Genomic DNA, 21093 nt, shown 5'->3' with positions numbered 1-21093 from the left:
TCCTCCAGGAACAGGTTTGGACACCCCTGTGGTTAACAATTGTACTTTGTTTTAAGTCCGAAACACACTGCACGATTTCCAGCTGTCCCAGATGAAAGATTGGCATTGTGAAACAATCGTGTGCGATTTCTGTGATCGTGGCTCCTAATCGGTGGTCCTGTGTCGTACAGTCAGAGAGGTTCAAAGACGACCTTTGTCATGGTCTTGCGATCAAAGATAGCCAACGATACAGCATGATCATCGCACCATGTATTTGCTGCTACGATCCACGTTTACTGACCAACCAATAAAAATGCGACATGAAATCAGCGCGACATGGTGCTAAAACATAAAACTGCTTACCTCAAGCTCTTATCCTGTCCTCTTTCGTCACTTCCACTTTTTTCAGCACACATAAAAACTACAACTGCTTAAGTGTGATTTATCATGATCTCCTTTGTTTATCACCAGCGTATGCTGATGACATTTTATTCTTCTGTAGTAACGTGTGAGTCAATAAGTGTCATCATTGTACAGTCTACACACGTCATAGCCAAGTTTATTAGATCCATGTCGCACAGTGTGACATCCAATGATCTTATAGGATTGCTAAAATCGTGCTGTGTGTCTCGGGATTTAAAGAAAACACAAAACCATAACACTGATATTCTGTATATATACATACACTGTATTCCCCTTCTTCACTCTTCCCCAGATTACAAAGCTCGGGGACACAAACATGGGACTTTTAACCACTCGGTACATTTTGTAAGCAGGGCAAATGGACTGTCAAATAACCAATAACTTCTGACATGGTACGTGAGGGACCGAGAAGTCAGGAACAAGGAACACAATCTTTCCACTAGAAAATGGGTCTTTATTTGAACCCCAAACACCCAAATAACTTTACAAACTCATAAATCATGCAACAAAATAAGCCAACGAACAAAAAGAAAATGATGTCAAACCATTCAGACAGAAACAAACCAAAAACTAAAACCTGACCTCACTAATGAACAAAGCAACAGCTTATAAAAGGACAGATGGACACATTACAAATTAAGAGGGAAAGCAACAAACTTTACATTCAACATATAACATTAAATAAATCAAAATCAAATCAAACAGATAAATACATTAAATAGATAAAGATAAAGAAAAACAAAGTGTAATTATATATCATAAATGTACAACTAAATAAATAAATTGATAAAGAATTCAACTGTTCCTCCTTCCCCGGGCAACCTCAGTGAATGGTATGTCTTGGCAGAACCACTAATGCTTAAATTCTCTGTTCCTACCCGGACTCTAAATTTCGTCATGCCAGGATGTGGCTGCAGCGGACCACGTCTGAAGATCGCCACACATCACCGGTAAACTTAAACTCAAAATAGAAACAAATGTAAGTAACAGATACAACGCAACTAATTTGTGTACACTCCAAATCAGTAACGATGTATATAAGATGGGTTGTAGATGTAAACATATGGAAACCTAACAATAAAGAACTAATGAATATTGTTTGTTTCATGTGGTTATTAAACTGAAACCAAAATGAATGCAAATGACAAAGAGGGAAATTTAAATAAAGATTAACCTTAAATGACTGAACATACCCTTCATATACTGTCGATGTATGTGTGTACGAATACATGCAGGTGGATACGTGTGCTGTGTGTGAGAGATGATACATCCACATTACCACTCTTGGGCGGCCAAATTTCGCCATTACAGAGGGAGAGAAAATCAGCGGTAACGTTGACTTTACCAGACACATGTTGAATCTTGAATCTAAAGGGCTGTAGGGTGAGATACCATCTCGTAATCCTTCCATTAGAATCCTTAATTTTCTCCAGCCACTGCAATGCTTTGTGATCAGTCTCCAGGGTAAATTCCCGGCCTAGTAGATAATATCACAAGGCCCACTTTATGGCTAAACACTCCTTTTCTACCGTCGAATAGCGTACCTCTCTTGGAAACAATTTACGACTTATGTAAGCCACTGGCCGTCGGTTCTCTGGTGGTCCCTGCAATAGAACGGTTCCTACTCCCCTCTCAGAGGCATCAGTCTATACAACAAAGTGTCGACTAAAGTCAGGATTATGTCGCACTGTGTCCGTTGTCAAAGCTCCCTTGATGTCCTGGAAAGCTTTCAATCTGTCCTCAGTCCACTGCAGTTTATTTGATCAACGTGCCCCCACAATGTCCGTTAGTGGAGCAGCCCTGCTGGAAAAGTTAGAGACAAAACGATGGTAAAATCCAGCCATTCCCAAAAAAGATATCAGATCATTGCGGGTCTTAGGCACCACACACTTCTCCAGGACTTGAACTTTCTTCACCTGTGGTCGCACAACACCCTGGCCCAATTATTCAGTCTCTTGTTTAGCTAGAGCACATTTATTGGAGTTGACAGTGAGGCCGGCACTCTGAAGGCGCCATACAATTTCCCGGAGATGCTGCACATATTCCTCCCAAGTATTACTGTAAACGACAATATCATCAAGAAATGCAGCAGCAAAAGGTAAACCACATAATACTAGGTCGATTAACCTCTGAAACGTCGCCACGGCCCCATGAAGGCCAAAGGGTAACACCTTAAAGTGGAAGAGGCCCCCTGGTGTTCTGAATGCAGTCAAGGGTCGAGAGGTTTGAGTCAGTGGAATTTGCCAATACTCTTTAGAAAGGTCCAATGTTGTCAGATATTTGGATTGGCCCAAATGATCAATCAAGTCAGTTATGGGAGGGGTAGGGTAGGAATCAAATTGAGATACGGAGTTTAGATATTCAGAAATCAATACAGAACCTAATACTCCCATCCTTCTTTGGCACGAGGACTATGGGATGACACTACTCACTATTTGAAGGCTCAATAATGCCCAAGCAGAGCATAAGGTCTAGCTCTTCCTGCAGAGTCACCTGGAATGGCTCAGGTATTATATAGCTCTGGCGTTTCATGACAGCATCAGGTTTCAGCACTACATTATGCTCAATCAAGTTGGTAAACCCAGGATATTCAGGAAATATCTTTGAAGTAAAGAGAGCTTGTACCTGTGACTGCTGGGAATCCGTTAGATGATCTAACCTGAGGTCCCCAGGAAATGGCTGTGGCAGATACTGCTCATCCGATTCTTCTTCCTCAACACAGCGAACCATCAGTGACTGTGACGTCTCAGGACGCGGAACCCACTCCTTCAACAGGTTAACGTGCAAAGTTCGACTGGAACGATCTTGACCAGGCATACTGATTTCATAGGTCATAGGACCCAGGCATTTCTTAATTTCATAAGGACCCTGCCATTTGGCTAACAGTTTACTCTCTTGACTGGGCAACATGACAAGTACTTTTTTCCCAACCTCCAGATTTCTCTCTCGAGCCAGAGTGTCATACCAGGTCTTCTGCTGTTCCCTGGCTTCCACCAAATGATTCTGAGCCAAAGTAGTCATGCTCTGCAACTGTTCCCTCATTTGCAAAACATTGGAGACAACACTGGTGGGCTCTTCTCTTTCAGGACTTCCTTCCCACATCTCCTGGAGCAGAGCCAATGGGCCCCTGACATCACGGCCATACAACAACTCGAAAGGAGAGAAGCCTGTGGAAGCCTGAGGGACTTCCTGATGCGCGAATAGAAGATAGGGCAACCACTGATCCCAGTCTCTACTGGTCTCACTGACAAACCTTTGTAGCATCTGTTTTAAAGTCTGGTTAAATCGCTCAGTCAAGCCATCTGTTTGGGGATGATAGGGGTAGTACACAGACTCTTAATTCCCAAGAGCTGGTAGACCTGTTTCAACAAAGTAGACATGAAATTTGTGCCCTGGTCGGTTAAAATTTCTGCGGGAAATCCGACCCTGGAAAATAACTGGACCAAGGAAGTAGCTACAGGTTTTGCTTTCACAGATTTTAATGGAAATACCTCTGGGTATCTGGTGACATAGTCTGTTATCCCCAACATTAAACGATTCCCTGAGCAACTCCTCTCCACAGGACCGACGACATCCATTCCAAGTCTCTCAAACGGAGTACCAATAATAGGAAGTGGTTGCAGTGGTGCTCTTAACGGATGTCTGAGGGAAACCTTTTGACAAACAGGACAGCTCTTACAAAATTGGGCCACATCTACGTTCAAATCTGGCCAGAAAAAATACTTTTTGATTGTTGCAGTAGTCTTATTTTTCCCTAGGTGGCCAGCCCAAGGAATCGAGTGACTCAGATGTAACACCATCTCCCGAACACACTGTGGAACCATCAGTTGTTTCTGTGCCCCGATCTCTCGATAGAGTAGTCCCCTCGTTATCACAAACCTGGCTGTACTGTCATTTAGAGGCCTCCCTTATCCCTGCAGCTCTAGCAAAGCACTCCGTGAGACTATCATCTTCCTGCTGCATCTGAATGATGTTGGTGGGCATCTGGAAGTTCACAGGTAAGTTCGAGGTTATATTTTCAGACACTGTATGAGCAGCATATTTTACCTTTTCCTGTCTCTTCTCTCTTCTAGTCTTTCTCCTATTTGGTGCCCTGGCCCCAATCTCTACTTTGAAGAAAGGTAAAGTACTCAGTGTGTGTTCAGTTTCCTCTGACTTGCTTTAGAGGTTGCAGAATTGGAAGGTCAGCTTGTCAGTGCTGAGACCATACGCCGCACACTGCAACAAGTTGGTTTGCATGGCCGTCATCCCAGAAGAAAGCCTCTTTTGAAGCTGGCTCACAAAAAAGCCTGCGAACAGTTAGCCGAAGACAACCTGTCCAAAAGCATGAATTACTGGAACCATGTCCTGTGGTCTGATGAGGTTACGATAAACTTGTTTGGCTCAGATGGTGTCCAGCATGTATGGTGACGCCCTGGTGACGAGTTCCAAGAAAATTGAGTCTTGCCTACAGTCAAGCATGGTGGTGGTATGGTCTGGGGCTGCGTGATTGCTGCTGATACTGTGGTTCATTGAGGCAAACATGGATTTTAACATGTTCTGAGACATTCTGAGGCAGAAGATGATGCCCTCCCTTCAGAAACTGGGCCGAACAACAGTTTTCCAACATAATAACGACCCCAAACCCACTGCTAAAATGACAACTGCCTTGTTGATGAAGCTGAAGGTGAAGGTGATGGAATGGCCAAGCATATTCTGCAGTATTCAAACACACATATAAAACAACATAAATAATATTCCATATAAAACTTATCTCAATTTAAACTCATGTAGGCTACACCGAATGGTTATCTTACATTGTTAAATAAATAATTGTGCCCCTGACTGGCTGATCATTGTACTCAATGTGGTCTAATACCTTTAAAGTGTTTCCCCATTAGCATCCCAATTCACAGCAGTGGCAGTTCCTCTGGTATTTAGCACAACATGTTTTCAATATGTACTTTATACTGTCAGTTTTGTTTTGGATGATGTCTGACTTTACTAGCACAACATTCATCAGCATTAGCACTTTGTCCTCATTGTTCTGTTCATCTGAGCCATTCATGTCCATTAACTCTGGAGCCTGCTCTAATAAGATGTACTATGATACTACCGTGGTTTTTGGACATGGTTTTATGGTATTCTTTGTTACCCCTATATAGATCTATTTTGAAAACCAACTTAAAACCTAGTATATAGGATAAAACTTAAATCAAACACATGCTCTATCGGCTTTGGTAGTTAAAGACAGAATGGTACAGTACCACAGCACAGGCGTACTACTGTGGTAAAACACATTGACCCAGAGTACCCAAAGCCTGCTGTCAGCAACTGTTTTCTCTCTACACGTTGACACTAAGCAGCCACTAATGTGGTCAATCTGATGAATAGACAGCACATGCTAATATCCCAAATGATCTTCCCTACTTTCCCAGAAGAAAAGCCCTGACATTAGGATGGATCTGTGTTTACTATTTAAACAGACCACAAAACCTCACAGTTGTCCACATAATCTATTGAAGTGGCATTTAAAAGTGAATATCTCTGAGGATGCCAGGTGGAAACTATCCATTTAGAATGAAGAGGAGGGGGCCCTCTCTTTAAATTTTGATGAAACCTTCTTTTTTTTCCTCAGCCTTACAAAACTTGGGAAATTGTTAAAAGTTCTGGGTAATTTTCAGTGTTATATATGATATATACAATATTGATCCCACTGACTTTCATTATATGGAGGGAGAGAGAGAAAAAAAAAAAAACAGAAGTTTCACAGAAGAAGCAAAATCATTCAGGTTTGGAACAACATGAGGAAAGTAAATCAGGACTGAATTTTCATTTTTGGGTGGACCATTTCTTTAAATGGTTTACTCACAACTGTGGTCTCTAGATATGACTTGGATCCTTCCATCATAGTACATTTATTAATTTTTTTTAATGTTTTTTTATTTCACGTCATTGTAATATAGGCCAACATATTAGACTGATCAACTAATATTTTGTAACACCTCTCCTCAACAAACCACACTATTTGAGGTCTAATTCCTTTTGTAACACAAATATTGCATGGCAGTTGACATGCTATAGTTCAATACTATAAGAGTTATAAGTCTTCAAACATTATGTATATACAGTACAACTGCAAGAACTGTTTTTAATCGATGAGATCAGAGGATCTTTGTTTGTTCAGAGCTGCGGTTGTTTGCACACTCACACACACTCGGTCCTTCGAGAATTCTGCTGCGCGCTTTGAAAAATCCAAGTGATTGCACTGAGCGCCATGGATGTGTTTTTAAAAGCATTTAGCCCTCTGGCAATTAGTTAGGTCTTAATGTACAATGTCAAAACAAGCCATCGATCCGCTGATTGATCAGTCCTCCATTTCTTTCCCCCTCTGCCTACGTCAGTGAAACGGGAATTGGAACAAGTTCTTGTTTTATTGTCTTGAAGCTTCAGATCTACTATAGAAACACTAATCCTACATAAACTTTATAGATCGTGCCATTTCATCATAAATTGTTTTTAACTTGCTCTGGTCTCCATCATGTTACTGTATGAAGTAAATGTTCAGGCTGGCAGCCAATAAGACATAAAAAACATGGCTGTCAATAAAGCATTTTAGTGCCTGTAGGTCAATACGTTCGGCCCATGTTGTCAAAGCACTCTGTATGAACCTCTATTGACCAACCTATAAACATGAATCTTTATGCATTACTCACTTTCACAATAACACACTCCACACACACACTCATTATGAGGTAAGACATTACACTTTTATTAAATATGATGGCGGACAACTTGACTGGTCCATAAACCTCATACAGACGAGGACATCTGATTGTACTTTTGTAGCTGAACGTATAACATAATTCCATAAATTAAATTATCACACTACTTGATACTCTGCAGAAATCTTCTTTGCAGGTGTCAATAGGTTAATGTTAAAAAGTATTAAGAAAAGGGAGGAAGTATCCCAAGTTTGGACTTAAAGTCAACATGGCCTTTGAAAGCCATTTTACTAATGTAAATTGGTGACTGGTGGTGTCAACAGAAAAGGCAAGTTGTTTCAGAGTTACACAATGACTTGTATGTGTTTAATAATGTGCACAAAACAGGAAAGTCTAAGAAAGTAAAGAGGGTCAGTTTTACTTTCACGTTGACTTTAATACTTGTTTAAGGTAGTTTAGCTTATAGGCATTCTGAAACATCAGAAGAAGTTCTGTACATGTAGAGGAAGGTGTTTGATATGCAGTCACAGTTTATTATTCCGTCGCAGGACAATCAGAGATTTCTGTGTAAGGCAAGACTAATCGGAAACACTGAAACTCATATTTGTATCTAAAACAACATTTTCCCTCTGTTTCATGATGAAAACATTGAAAAGCACATTTTACCCCATTGCCATATAACATATATAAAAATAATAATCCTAGCTATCACTGTAATGAGAAAAAAGTAATGACATTCAAATGGTAAAATATTGTGCAAATTAAATTATGCAAATTTAAATAAAAAACATTGTTCTACAGTAAAAATGACTGTATTACAGTAATAAGAATTGCCATTGAGAATAATGGAAATTAATAATGGAATCAAAGAAAATTTGTGGAGAAAATGCTCTTAATGATCATGAAAAAATGGCCACAATTCGGAAATAGGCTTCTTGTTTTGTGAATGTTACCTGAACATCTAACCTGGAGTTTTCTCATTGTTCATCCAAAATATGTAATCTTTCTGTCTTTCTTTTTTTCCCATTAATACATCCCATTCCATCAACAAAGAAACCACCTCTGTATTCACTCCCAACCAAGTATGAAAAAAATATAATATTATGAATATTCATTTTTACATAAAATCATTTACAGGCAAAAGTCAAAAACAAAAATTCTTCACATTAAGTACAAAATAAATAAAATATTAAGTTATAAGTTACATATCTTAAAGATTACAATTCTTATTCCAAAAAATAAATAAATTAATTAATTAACTCCAAACTTAAATGGTTTTTGTGACTTTCTGCTCAAAAACTGAATTGATTGGAAGATTTTTGTTGACAAATTCACGGCATTGAGTCTAGTGTGCAAAGTCTCCAATGGGTGACTGACGGTGCAATAATGAAAGCAAACAAAAAGGATGCTGGGATGGGATCTCTATAGTGATAAATAGATATACTCATTTATGTACGATAAAAGAAGAAATGTGGGCTTTAGTGAGGTGACTCATGTTTATCTCTGTTTAACATTATTTTCCTCCCCTCGTCTCATTCTCTCCATCCTGTCCCCTCCCGTCTCTCCTCTTTTCCCCATTGATAGCGCATATGAGTCTAGAGGGAGTTGCAGCTAATAGGAGACATTTGTCCTGTAATGAAATATATATTACACTATAGCAGTTGTACAACCCGAAGCTTGAGTACTACATTAGTGCGTCCACTCAGTAGTAAAACATGGCGAACGAAAGAAAGAAAGGTCGTAATTTAGCCCGCACCATCATAATCGTGCACTCTGCGTAATTAAGCTCCTGTAAGAAATGCAAGTTGATGGTACTGAGGCTCAGCATCGTCTCAAATGATTCCATCTAGCCCTCAATAGAAAACTGCGTCTACAATCTGGAGGCTATGGGTGTTGATTTTGTGGTGGACACAGGTGCAGAAAACAGACACGCTGGTTGTGACGTCACAAAATTGTAAAGGCTTAGCTTATGAATATTAATAAGGTTATGCACAAATAATTGAACTTGATCTTACAAATATGAAGCACTGATATGGAAACCGGGTCAGTTATAGAGTGTCTGCTCAAGTCAAAAGTCAAATGTGACATTATGTGTAGAAATGTCCAAAAATCATACGTCATAACTAATTCAATCAATGCTAGCAAAATTAAAATCGTTGCTTGACAATTGGAGACGAGTCCACTGCACTTGTCACGACCCTGCTGCAAGCCATTTCATAAAGTGGTGGGACAAAATTGGTGGAAATGGAGGGACAAAATCAGCCATGGCAAAAGTGGTGGGGACGTGTCCCACTATAAATAACGCCTATGATCCAGAAACATTTTAGCGAGTTACTTCATTTCAGATGAGTTCGGCAGCAACAACATCCTGTCAGCATCCAGAAGCTTTTAATTAGAGTCGCTCAACCGTGAAACTACGTTGGCAATGTCCAGTTCTATAAACACACATGAATACGTATAGATATAGTCGCAGTTTCTCACTGTTAATCACCATGCTAATTTCAGGTTCTGTGCTTTGTATCGGATTTAGAATGAAACAGGTGGGAGCCGACAGGACCAAATCCATCTGATGGGGAGAAAAGCTGTTTATTTGTGTTTGGTCATTGTTTATGCAGCTGCTGTTTCCTCTTTGTTGTTAAGAGGGACGCCCTTCCTTGATGAGGAGGTGGACAAGGAAGGAGATGTTAAAGCTGTAGAAGAAATACATAGAGGGATAGAGGAGGCGGCAGTTTCAGGAATCCACTCGCAGTCCCACATGCGGCACAAGCTCTTATCCCAGGATGTCCAGATACACTGGTGATGCCTTGGCCAGGTTGAGGAGCAGGTTATGAATCTCTTTAATGTTGAGTCGGGTGTGAGGTTCTCTCTGCCAGCATCCCAGCATCAAGTCATATACCTCCTTTGGACAGGTCCAGGGTCGCTGCAGGACACGACCTTGGGTGATACACTCAATCACCTACAAAAGAGTAAGTGAAATGTCAAACAAAATAAATGTCCTGAAATATGTGAGGCAAACTGCTATAAAAGTAGAAATGGATTGTTTATAAAAATAAACCAACAAGCAAAGTGTGACAAAGTTCAAGCAGTTTGAAGTTTTTAAGTGAAGTGAAGTGAAGTGACATACGGCCAAGTATGGTGACCCATACTCGGAATTCGTGCTCTGCATTTAACCCATCCAAAGTGCACACACACACAGCAGTGAACACACACACACCGTGAACATACACCCGGAGCAGTGGGCAGCCATTTTATGCTGCAGCGCCCGGGGAGTAGTTGGGGGTTCGGTGCCTTGCTCAAGGGCACCTCAGTCGTGGTATTGAGGGTGGAGAGAGCGCTGGACATTCACTCCCCCCACCTACAATCCCTGCCGGCCCGAGACTCGAACCCGCAACCTTTGGATTACAAGTCCGACTCTTTAAACATTAGGCCACGACTTCCCCAGTAACATGGTGTAGATTTGTCAGGAGTGTCCAAACCTGTTCCTGCAATGCCACTGTCTTGCAGAGTTTAGCTTAATCCCTAATTAAGCACACCTGAACCAGCTAATAAAGGTCATAAGATTCACTAAACTTCCAGGAAAGGGAGTTGGAGCTGGATGGAACTGAAATCTGCAAGACATTGGCCCTTCAGGATCAGGATTCGACACCCCTGCATTATGTTACTGAGTTGGAGCTAAACTCCAGGATAGTGGTCCTCCAGGAATATGTCTGGTCACCCCTGTCATAGGGTGTTCAGGGTGGTTTCTGGCATCTTCTAGTTGGTTGATAATGGTGTTCTATGTGGTTGCTACTTTCTCAGAAAAAAAGGTACAAAAGCTGTCACTGGGGGAATATCTTTTCAAAGGGTACAGTTTTGTACCCTTTAGGTACTAATATGTACACTTTAGGTGTGCAGTATGTGGATTTAAAGTACCAATATGGACCCTTTAGGTACAAAAATATGTACCTTTTGAAAGGATACCACACAGTGACCGTTTTTTTTACCTATTTTTTGGAGATAATACGATAATACGCCAGATTTCTAGAAAGAGAAGTAGCACCCTTCCTGGAGGGATGGATGTCTCTCTTTAGCAGGTCAGATCTATCCCAAGAACTTGGCCAATTATCTATGAATCCTATGCTATTTTGTGTACCCCAGCCATTAAGAAGTGTTTAAAATCGTGTACTTTTGTACTTTAGGAACAGGGTTGGGAAACTTTGTTCAGGGGTCTCCGAGTTAGTTGTTAATGTATTCTGTGTGGTTGCTCTGGTGTTCTGTATGGTTGCTAATGTGTTCAAGTTGTTTGTTTGGGTGTTCTGGGTGGTCTCTAGGGCAGGGGTAGACAACCTTTTTCCTGGACATCTACGTTTCTGCAGACTTCAGTTCCAACCTGCTCCAACAGACCTGCCTGTGATTTTCAAGTGATCCTGGTGACATTGATTAGCTGGTTCAGGGGCCAGTTGCATAAAGTGCTTAGACTAGTCTAAAAAAGTAAGTATTTTTGTTTTCTTCAAGACTGGTCATAACTTTAATTTCAGTTACAAAAAGGTATGTTGATCTAATTTGAATCTGAGAAGTAAGACTGATTCCCCCTTGGCTAACTGCTAGCTGGTCGAATGACGTCTTAAGACACAGTCTTACCAAAGTGGCTGTGTTTATGCAACTAGCCCCAGTTTGATTAGTGTTGGAGGTGAACTCTGCAGGATGAATCAAATTTGATAGTTGGATCAAAAAAAAAAAAAAAATGTGTTGCAGAGGGGGACAAAAAAGGCATTTTGTGGAGATGATGTTGGTGTGAAGATGTTATTATGTGTCAGTACCTCATTATTTGACAGCTGATACCAGGGTTGTTTCCCGTAGGTAAAGATCTCCCACAGCACCACTCCCAAACTCCAGACATCACTCTCCGTGGTGAACTTCCTGTACATGATACTTTCTGGTGGCATCCAGCGGATTGGCAGCATGGTATGACCTCCAACCTATACATGTATAATAGTCAGGGCACATTGAGTCATCCAGTATATTAAGCTATGATGCTGATGTAGGTGACATGTTTGAATCTGTCAAATCAATAAATGGCCAAACAATGTAATTAATTATAACATCAAACAGCACTGAATACTGTATATGTTAAACTGCAGTTTGACATTAAGATGTCCAGGTGTCCTCAAATTGCCAAAACAGAAGATACATAAAACCAAGCTACTCTAACAAAACTCCCTGCATCTGACAGGTGCTAATGGATAAGAGCCATGCAGACATTTAGAACAAGAGTAGACAGTCAACAGTTTGTTGCAACTGGAGCATTGTTCAGTCCAAAAAGCTCTCAAGCAAATGCTGACGGTATTTCCAGTTCGGGACCTCAGATGGTGCCATAAATTGCGCCTTTCAGGATTTGGATGCTGTAAGCTTGGGGAGTTGGTCTGGCCTGGAGCTCAACCCCAAAACCAATCATTTCATTTATTAGCTTTCTCCATAATGCGCTGCCTCTGAAATATTAATTATGAGATTGTGGTCCAGTATGTGGATTAGTCTCAGATTAATTGGTTTAACATACTGGACTCATCAAATATTAAGGTCAAAAGCTTTTAGGCTTTTCACTGGTCCCATAGTGGAGCTACAGACTGGAAGGATCTCTTAAAAAATAGTCTATCACACAAGCGCTATTAGAAACCTTTTTCCCCTGCAATCGAACACACACACACACACACACACACACACACACACACACACACACACACACACACACACACACACACACACACAAAACAAACAAACCAACACACCCAGATGCTCATCCACACAACAACATCCTGCTAAAAAGCTCAGACCAGTTTTCACCTGTTTAAATTTCTCTTAACTGGTTTTAGGTGGACAATTACTGGCAAAGCCGGATATTGTTGCAGGCCAGTTCAATCCTGTAGGTTTGATTTTAACAGCCTTTTAAAGAGTATGCATGCACATTATTAAGTACAGGAGAATAGAGCTGAATGATTATCATGATATAACACTTTGCAAAAGGCAACATGAAAAGCTGAACTGATTGGTTTATAAGAAGATTGGAGCAAGGTAACATTTGGATGAAAGATTAGAAAGACATGTTTTTCCTTAAATAATGAAATAAGGTGTAGTGATAAATGGTGCAAAATATGACCAAGAAAGCAAACAGGGTTACTTCTGATTTCATGTCAAAATTAAAAGATCAAAATATTGACTCTCTATTAAAGAACTGGTAACACTTTAGGACCAAATCTCACTATTAACTAATTGCTTATTAGCATACATATTACTAGCATATTGGATGTTTATTAGTGCTTATAAAGCACATATTAACAGAGCTGGGTAGTAACTGATTACATGTCATCTGGATTACATAATGAGATTCCAAAAATAAACTATTTGAAATTAGGTAAAAATACATTTTAAAACACTCAGACTACAGTTACATTTTTATTGAGTTCACGATTGCATATTATTCACACAACATTTATAATTTTTTGTTTCTCCCTAATTCCTCTTTTTCCATATTTTAAAAGTAATCTAAAGCTAATCAAAAAGTAGTCTGGTTATATTACCTGAAATGTGTAATGTAATGGATTACGTTATTAACTACAATTTTTGTCATGTAATTTGGAATCAGTATTTGTAAGTAATTTAGCCAGCTCTGCATATTAATGCATTATTCTGCATGACCATACATTAGATCCCTGAATCCTACCCCATTTCTAAAGTTAATAACTACCTATTATAATAACTATTATAATAAGCAGCAAATTTGGACATTATTAAAGTAAAAGTCGTAGTTAATAGATAGTTAATAGTGAGAATTGGTCCCCAAACTAAAGTGTGACCATATTACAGTATATGCAGACGAAGAAGGACAACATAGGGGGAAAAAACTTTATGAAAACTTTATATAAACAACATGCTTTCACAACAGAACTCCACCCATCAGCCTCTGCCTGACCAGCTGTTTCTATGGAAACTGATGTTCTATAGGCCTAATCAATGGCGTACACATAGTGTGCGCGCACACACACACACACACACATATCCGCTGACCTGCATTTGAATCTCAATGAAGGCTCATATAATGGAGATGTATCATGATATTCATCAGTATTCAGAGATAAATGAACTCAAATGAACTTCGGTGAAGAGAGCTATCTAATCGCACATCTCTGCATTTATAAACATCATTCAACCCATATTCAGTCACTGGATAGATGATTCATGCAGAATGCATGAATGGAAGACAATAAAAGAACATCATGCTATCAAAGAATAAATTAAGTTGTCAGTGTCTCTTCAAATGCTATATATTCCAAAATGTGTGGTTTGGTTTCTTGATTTTATTCTCTCTAGCCATTATATTTCTGTATCTTTCCGTTTGTTTTTACTTGTTATCCCTAACTTAGGCCCCTCTGCTTCTCGCTAGGCCCTCATGCTGAATATGGGGGTGAATACTAATGAGAGATCTTTAATGAGTTTTTCAGTTTTTGTCTGACAGCGCAAGCGCTCTATTCTTTTTCTTTGCTTTTGCCATAGTAACCCCTCTTTCCTGTTCCCACGCCACTTTCCTCCCTGACTCCTAATCTGGGAGAGACTTACTGACGGTAGTGAATCAGGACACACACACACACACACACACACACACACACACAGAGAGAGATAAATTCTGCTGACATCATACAGGAAGAGAGCTGGTAGGGTCAAGGTGTTTGAATAGATGGTATTTAGTGATCAGTAGACAGTGTATAGCTAAGAAAATGAGAAGCATATTGATTTATACATATACTGGGAAAAGGACTTGAATACCGCCTTTAAGTGTCCTTGTGAAGTCAGCATTAATTTCCGACTAATGAAACTGTAACAGAATGGATGAATAAATCTGAATCTGTGGGCATTATACTGATATAATCTTGCGCATACATATATATGTATGTATACTTTACATTCATTTCTGAAGGATGGCTGGAGTAATATGAGTAATGGCTACTAAAACAAATAGGTAAACAATAACATATTTATTAATGTAAAATTAAATGGAATTAGAATTTATATTTATCATTTTGGACTCAAAAACACAGTCAAACTAGAAAGCAAATATTACCCGATAGTAATCTGTACTGTAGACATCTCGGGACATCCCAAAGTCTCCGATCTTCACCAGGAGATTCTCCCCGACTAGGCAGTTTCGTGTGGCCAGGTCTCTGTGAACAAAGTGCTGGGAAGCCAGATACACCATGCCTGCAGCGATCTGCTGCGCAATATGCAGCATCTGAGACTGAGTGAGCTCTGCCTGCTGCTGCACCTGTGCATCAGCCATCAGGACTGCATCTGGACCATGAGCCCTACGGGTGGACAGACAAAAAGTAATGACCTCAACCAGACCACAAGTCACAAACATTCATCTTAGAGTCAGAGACTGGCCATAAGCACCCTGGTAGATCATTTGGGTTTCAGAGAGAATGTGTTTACCAATTACAAGTTCAAACTCGCTAAACTAGCAGGAATGAAATTCCTATGTTTTGACTGGCTGATTTCCTTTGTATTAGATTTTTTATCCATGAAAAATTATGTGTAATTATTGACTTACAAGGACAAAGCAATTATAGAAAATATGTGACTAAGCACTATTGAATTCCAATACAAACATTCACATAGACAAGTTCAGGCAACGGTACCTAAGGAACTTGTTGAGGTCGCCATGTTTCATGTACTCAAACACCATAATAAGGGGATCACTCTCCACACACACGCCGTAGAACGTGACGATGTGTTCATGCTGCAGATTGGTCAACAACTCAGCCTCACGATGGAAGTCCTTCCTGGCATTCTCACTGGCCTCTTTCAAAGTCTAAAAACACAAAAATGTGTACAAATACACTGAGTATACTGACAACCTTACGTTTAGTATGCCAACATCAACACTAAATTCAACAGCCAACCTTGACAGCCACTAAGATCTTCTCCTGCTCTGTGGACAGGTTGTAGCATTCGGCCAGAAACACTTTCCCAAACGCTCCTTCTCCAAGTTCCCTCTTCAGGACAATGTTGTGCCTCTTAATGTGCTGAACAACTGTTGAAAGAATGCAGTACAATTACACATTTCTGTTTTTCTTATTTAAACGATTCACAAGAAAGAACATATTTTGTCACATATTGGTCATTCTCTGGAGCCATATATTGAATAGGATACTCTAATTAGTCATTTGTTAGACATTGGTGCCGTGACCTGGACTAGTGCCATGAAACTGCATTGGTGCCGTGACCTGGACTAGTGCCATGAAACTGCATTGGTGCCATGACCTGGATGGGAGTGAGTGTTACTGAGGCCAGGTAGTAAGAGCTGCATGGGTAAACCTCACTCCCCTGTCCACAAGAGGCACACTAGGAACTGACACTAGACGCTGTGGTCTTAAAAGTACTCATTAGCAAACCTGCCTCCAATGCCGGTTGACACTGGTTTTGATCCTGCTCGGACTAGTGTGAGTAGGACCAGTTACATTGGTGCAGTGACCTGCATTGGTGCCATGACCCTGGTGGGAGTGAGAGTTACTGAGGCCAGCTGCTAACAGTCGCACAGGTGAACCTCAGACTTCCCATGCTGGTTTGAATTGCTCAGAGTAGTGCAATAGGACCAGTTTTCAAACCAAAAAATCGACTACACTCTAAAAAAAACAAAGCAAGCAAGAGTTGAGACTTTTGGGTAAAGAAGCTGTTGACTTGACTCAATTTGGGTTGATTATCATTCATAATCACCAACCAAATAGTGGTGGGTTGTGAGTGTGCCGATACTGCTTTGCCTATTCATGTCCGTGGCACTCATGACAGGAATATGTGTGGAAAATAAGAAAAGTAATTGAGGCAGAGAGGAGAGAGAACTTTTAAAATGCCTGCAGCGAGAAGCATGTTCTTTTTAAACTGGAGTGTTTTCTCTAAAACCAGAATCACTTGAGTGGTGAGCTGTAATGGCACTTGAGAAAAGTGACTAAAAATGCTTTAAAAGGAGAGGGTAAAAAATTATTTTTATAGATTTTCCATTTGACATAAGAAAAAAAAGAAATAACTGGTCAAATTTGGTATTAAACATAAGTTAAATTTTTCTTCAACAATGTTCAATGTAATGTTTAAAAGGCCATGTAACTGTATGAGCTGTATAACTGTTGATTTGCTATTCATCTCTGCACTTTTGTACACATTGTTTTTACTTGTCTATATTTCTCCTACTTTCTGGGTGCTCTTGCTTATCAATACATTTTAATTCCTTTGCTGTTACTGTAGAGTGTGTTAAAGTGACTTTAATTTCCAACCTTTTTTGGGTTCATCTGAACCCAGCAGTGTAATATATTGTAAACAAAAATTGATTTAAAAAAAATTAAATGACTCATCGTTGGGTTGCCAAAATTACCCAAATTGGATTGTTTTTAACCCAGTATTGTTTGGAGAGCACTTGGTTCTAATTTCTACTTTCATGTTGCACAGTTAAAATAAGAGCATACACATCTGGAACAACATGAGATTGGGTAAATAATGACAAAACTGTGGAATGAACTATCCCTTTAAGGTCATTTTGCACTGCCCTTCAACTCTGTAACCTTCAATCCCAAAATAGTTTAATGGGATTGAAGCCATCTAGGTCGTGACTGTGGAGCTTGAAATTGTGTGTCACAGGCTGGAGACCAAGTCTTGAAGACTTTGAAAGATGGAGACTCAGTGGGGTGTTGAAGTGAGGAAACATAAGGAACTTAACTTAAGATGCCTGTACTCAGTAATGGTGTCAGTTACAGGAGAATGAGGAATTATTTTTCTAACTAATGGTTAGAGAGTCGGACTTGTAACCCTACAGGCAGGGATTGTAGGTGGGGGGAGTGAATAACCAGCACTCTCTTCAACACCCTTTTTACCTTGTCGAAAACAGCTCTGTTCACAGTGACCCATTTCGGTGCATGTCCCTTTAAATGCTAATGAGCTCTGCCCACCCCGCCCCTCTCTTTCATGGGGTGACGAGCCATTCTCATGTAAACTTTAGCCGCAGAACTTGCTAACTAGCTCATTATTAGGAAAGGCAATTTGCAAAGATTCTTAAAAAACCTTCTGTAGGTAAGGCTGGATCACGAATGATTCAAGCGAACATAGATGCATTTAGGTAGATCAGGGGCGCACTCCCTTCAAAAACAAACTTAATCCACTGCGTCTTCAGCGGCTCAGATGTCGGGAGTAAATGATGACTGCTATGTTCATTATTACATCCAACAACAAAACACCTCAATCGCATAGGAGATATTCTTGTCTATCCCTGCTCCGGCATCGAAACAATGGCGGATTGATGACAGCTCACTCATGGTGGGTCTAAGGTAAAACACCAGTGTTCGTCGATAATCAGTTTTTTTCGTCAATAGTCGTGGGAGGGGCCATGGCCTGTGTGACGCACATCAGGACGTACATCAGGCCAGAATCTGTGAATGGCTTGATCTGAGAAAGGGGTTATTTTTGTGGATTAAGATTAAGATAAAAAGACAACATCTGCCACACAAACTCAATTAGAAAAAGACTAGGACTCGACTCTGACTTGATAAGGTGGAACCCTTCAATAGTGTGTAATTTTGTACCTTACCTGAATGAATCAACACTAAGTAAATGTTAAACCAAGATGGCGGCGCGAACACCCGACAGGAGCTTTTGGATATCGGTCTGCACTTTTCCAACAATCTTATAACCAATCATCGACTCATCCCGGAGATCTCCAGAACACCCGAGGCTACGCACTCTGCTCGGCCGGGCGGAAGTGCTCACAGGCGGCGCCGAGATCGTAAACAAAGGCGGGGGAAGCGCGGAGGACTAAGAGCTAAGCTAAAGCTAACACCGCACCGGCTCTCTTTACCCAGCATTTTCCTCGCTAATGTGCGGTCATTGGTGAACAAAATGGATGAGATACGACTTCGCATCACCCATAGTAAGAAACTTTTGGACTGCAATGTCATGGTTTTCACTGAAACATGGCTACATAGCGACATACCCAATAATGCTATTGATCTAACCGGACGCTACACGCTCCGAGCAGATAGAACGGCAGATGACTCCGGCAAGACCAGAGGCGGAGGATTGTGCATTTATGTAAACAAAGCTTGGTGTACGAACTCTGACATTGTTGGAAAACACTGCTCACCTAACCTAGAGTTTCTCATGGTTAAGTGTAGACCTTTCTATCTGCCGCGGGAGTTCACTTCCACCATCATAACTGCAGCCTATATTGCAGCCCGGATGCTAATGCCAAGCTTGCTATGAACGAACTGCATGCGGCCATTAGTAAACAACAGACTGTACACCCGGAAGCTGCATTTATTGTTGTGGGTGATTTTAATCACTCCAACTTAAAGACAGTGCTCCCCAAATTCCATCAGCATGTCTCCTGCCACACTAGAGGAGAAAAAACTTTGGATCATGTTTACACAAACATCGCTGGAGCTTACATCGCGACTCCCCTCCCCCACCTCGGACAGTCTGATCACCTTTCTTTGTTTCTCACCCCCAAGTATTCACCCCTCATCAACCGTGTGAAGCCATCAGTGAAGACCATCAAAGTGTGGCCAATAGGAGCAGAGTCTGTACTTCAGGACAAGTTTCAACACACGGACTGGAGTATGTTTGCTTCTCAGGCTGCCAGTGGCTCTCACACGGACATTGATATCTATACCACCTCTGTACTGGACTACATCAATACCTCCATTGACAGTGTCACAACAGAGAAACAGATCACAACGTACCCTAATCAGAAGCCATGGATGAACAAGGAAGTGCGGCTCTTGCTGAAAGCCCGCAACACTGCTTTCAGATCAGATGACGCTCAGGCCTACAGCATATCCAGGGCTAACCTGAAGAAGGGCATCAAGAAGGCCAAGCACTGCTACAAGCTAAAGGTAGAGGAGCATTTTTCCAACTCTGACCCCCGGCGCATGTGGCAGGGCATCCAGGTCATCAGTGACTACAAGCCATGCAACTCCACTCCAACGGTCACAGACGTCTCCTTCCTTAACGAGCTAAATGACTTTTATGCTCGCTTTGACAACAACAACAAGGAGACAGCCACCAAGATCACACTCTCAGGAGACCATCAGACCCTCAAACTCACCTCCACAGATGTCTGCACAGCATTGAGCCGGATCAACGCATACAAGGCTGCTGGCCCCGACGGCATTCCTGGACGTGTGCTCAGGACATGTGCAGAGCAGCTCGCAGGGGTCTTCACAGACATTTTCAACCTGTCACTCACCCAAGCAACGGTGCCAACATGCTTTAAGTCCACATCCATTGTGCCAGTGCCGAAACACTCCTCCCCAACGTGCCTGAATGACTACCGCCCCGTAGCACTCACACCCATTGTTATGAAGTGCTTTGAGCGACTGGTCCTGGCACACCTCAAGAACTGCCTTCCACCCACACTGGACCCACACCAATTTGCCTATAGAAGCAATAGAAGCACTGAGGATGCAGTATGCACAGTACTGCACTCGGTACTCACACACCTGGAAAACAACAACACATATGCACGGATATTGTTTGTTGATTTCAGCTCAGCATTCAACACCGTCATTCCGTCCAAGCTGACCACTAAACTTGGAGACTTGGGTGTTAACACCTCCCTTTGCAGCTGGATTATGGACTTTCTGACCAACAGACCTCAGCATGTTAGGTCAGGCCTCACTTGCTCCACCACCATCACACTCAACACCGGCGTACCACAGGGCTGTGTGCTGAGCCCATTTCTCTACTCCCTCTACACCCATGACTGCAGGCCTGTGCATGGATCCAACTCCATCATCAAGTTTGCTGACGACACCACAGTGATTGGCCTCATCAGAGACAACGATGAGACTGCCTACAGGGAGGAGGTACAGCACCTGGCTGCATGGTGTGCTGACAATAGCCTGCTCCTCAACACCAGCAAGACAAAGGAACTTATTGTGGACTTCAGGAAGAAGAAAAGTGGAACGCATGACCCCAT

At 41.2% G+C, this 21093-nt stretch overlaps 1 protein-coding gene across 1 annotated transcript in view; it reads right to left on the bottom strand.

Moving 5' to 3' along the window:
• Positions 1–7525: 7525 nt before the first annotated feature.
• LOC306848891 (BDNF/NT-3 growth factors receptor-like) overlaps positions 7526–21093 on the bottom strand; it is a gene marked incomplete at its 5' end in the record, with an annotated part of 43008 nt that continues 29440 nt past the window's right edge. The window contains 7 exons of the mRNA XM_079383677.1: positions 7526–10062; positions 11906–12064; positions 15199–15439; positions 15773–15945; positions 16037–16167; positions 16361–16460; positions 16529–16656. Of these exons, the coding sequence (XP_079239803.1) occupies positions 9877–10062; positions 11906–12064; positions 15199–15439; positions 15773–15945; positions 16037–16167; positions 16361–16460; positions 16529–16656 (1118 nt within the window). The 3' untranslated portion in view covers positions 7526–9876. The remainder of the gene's footprint in view (positions 10063–11905; positions 12065–15198; positions 15440–15772; positions 15946–16036; positions 16168–16360; positions 16461–16528; positions 16657–21093) is intronic.

Source organism: Barbus barbus, assembly GCF_936440315.1.
Source record: "Barbus barbus genome assembly, chromosome: 29".
Taxonomy (NCBI): Eukaryota; Metazoa; Chordata; class Actinopteri; order Cypriniformes; family Cyprinidae; genus Barbus; species Barbus barbus.
The sequence above is the reverse complement of the archived record's forward strand: the minus strand, read 5'-3'. Positions and strand labels throughout refer to the sequence as shown.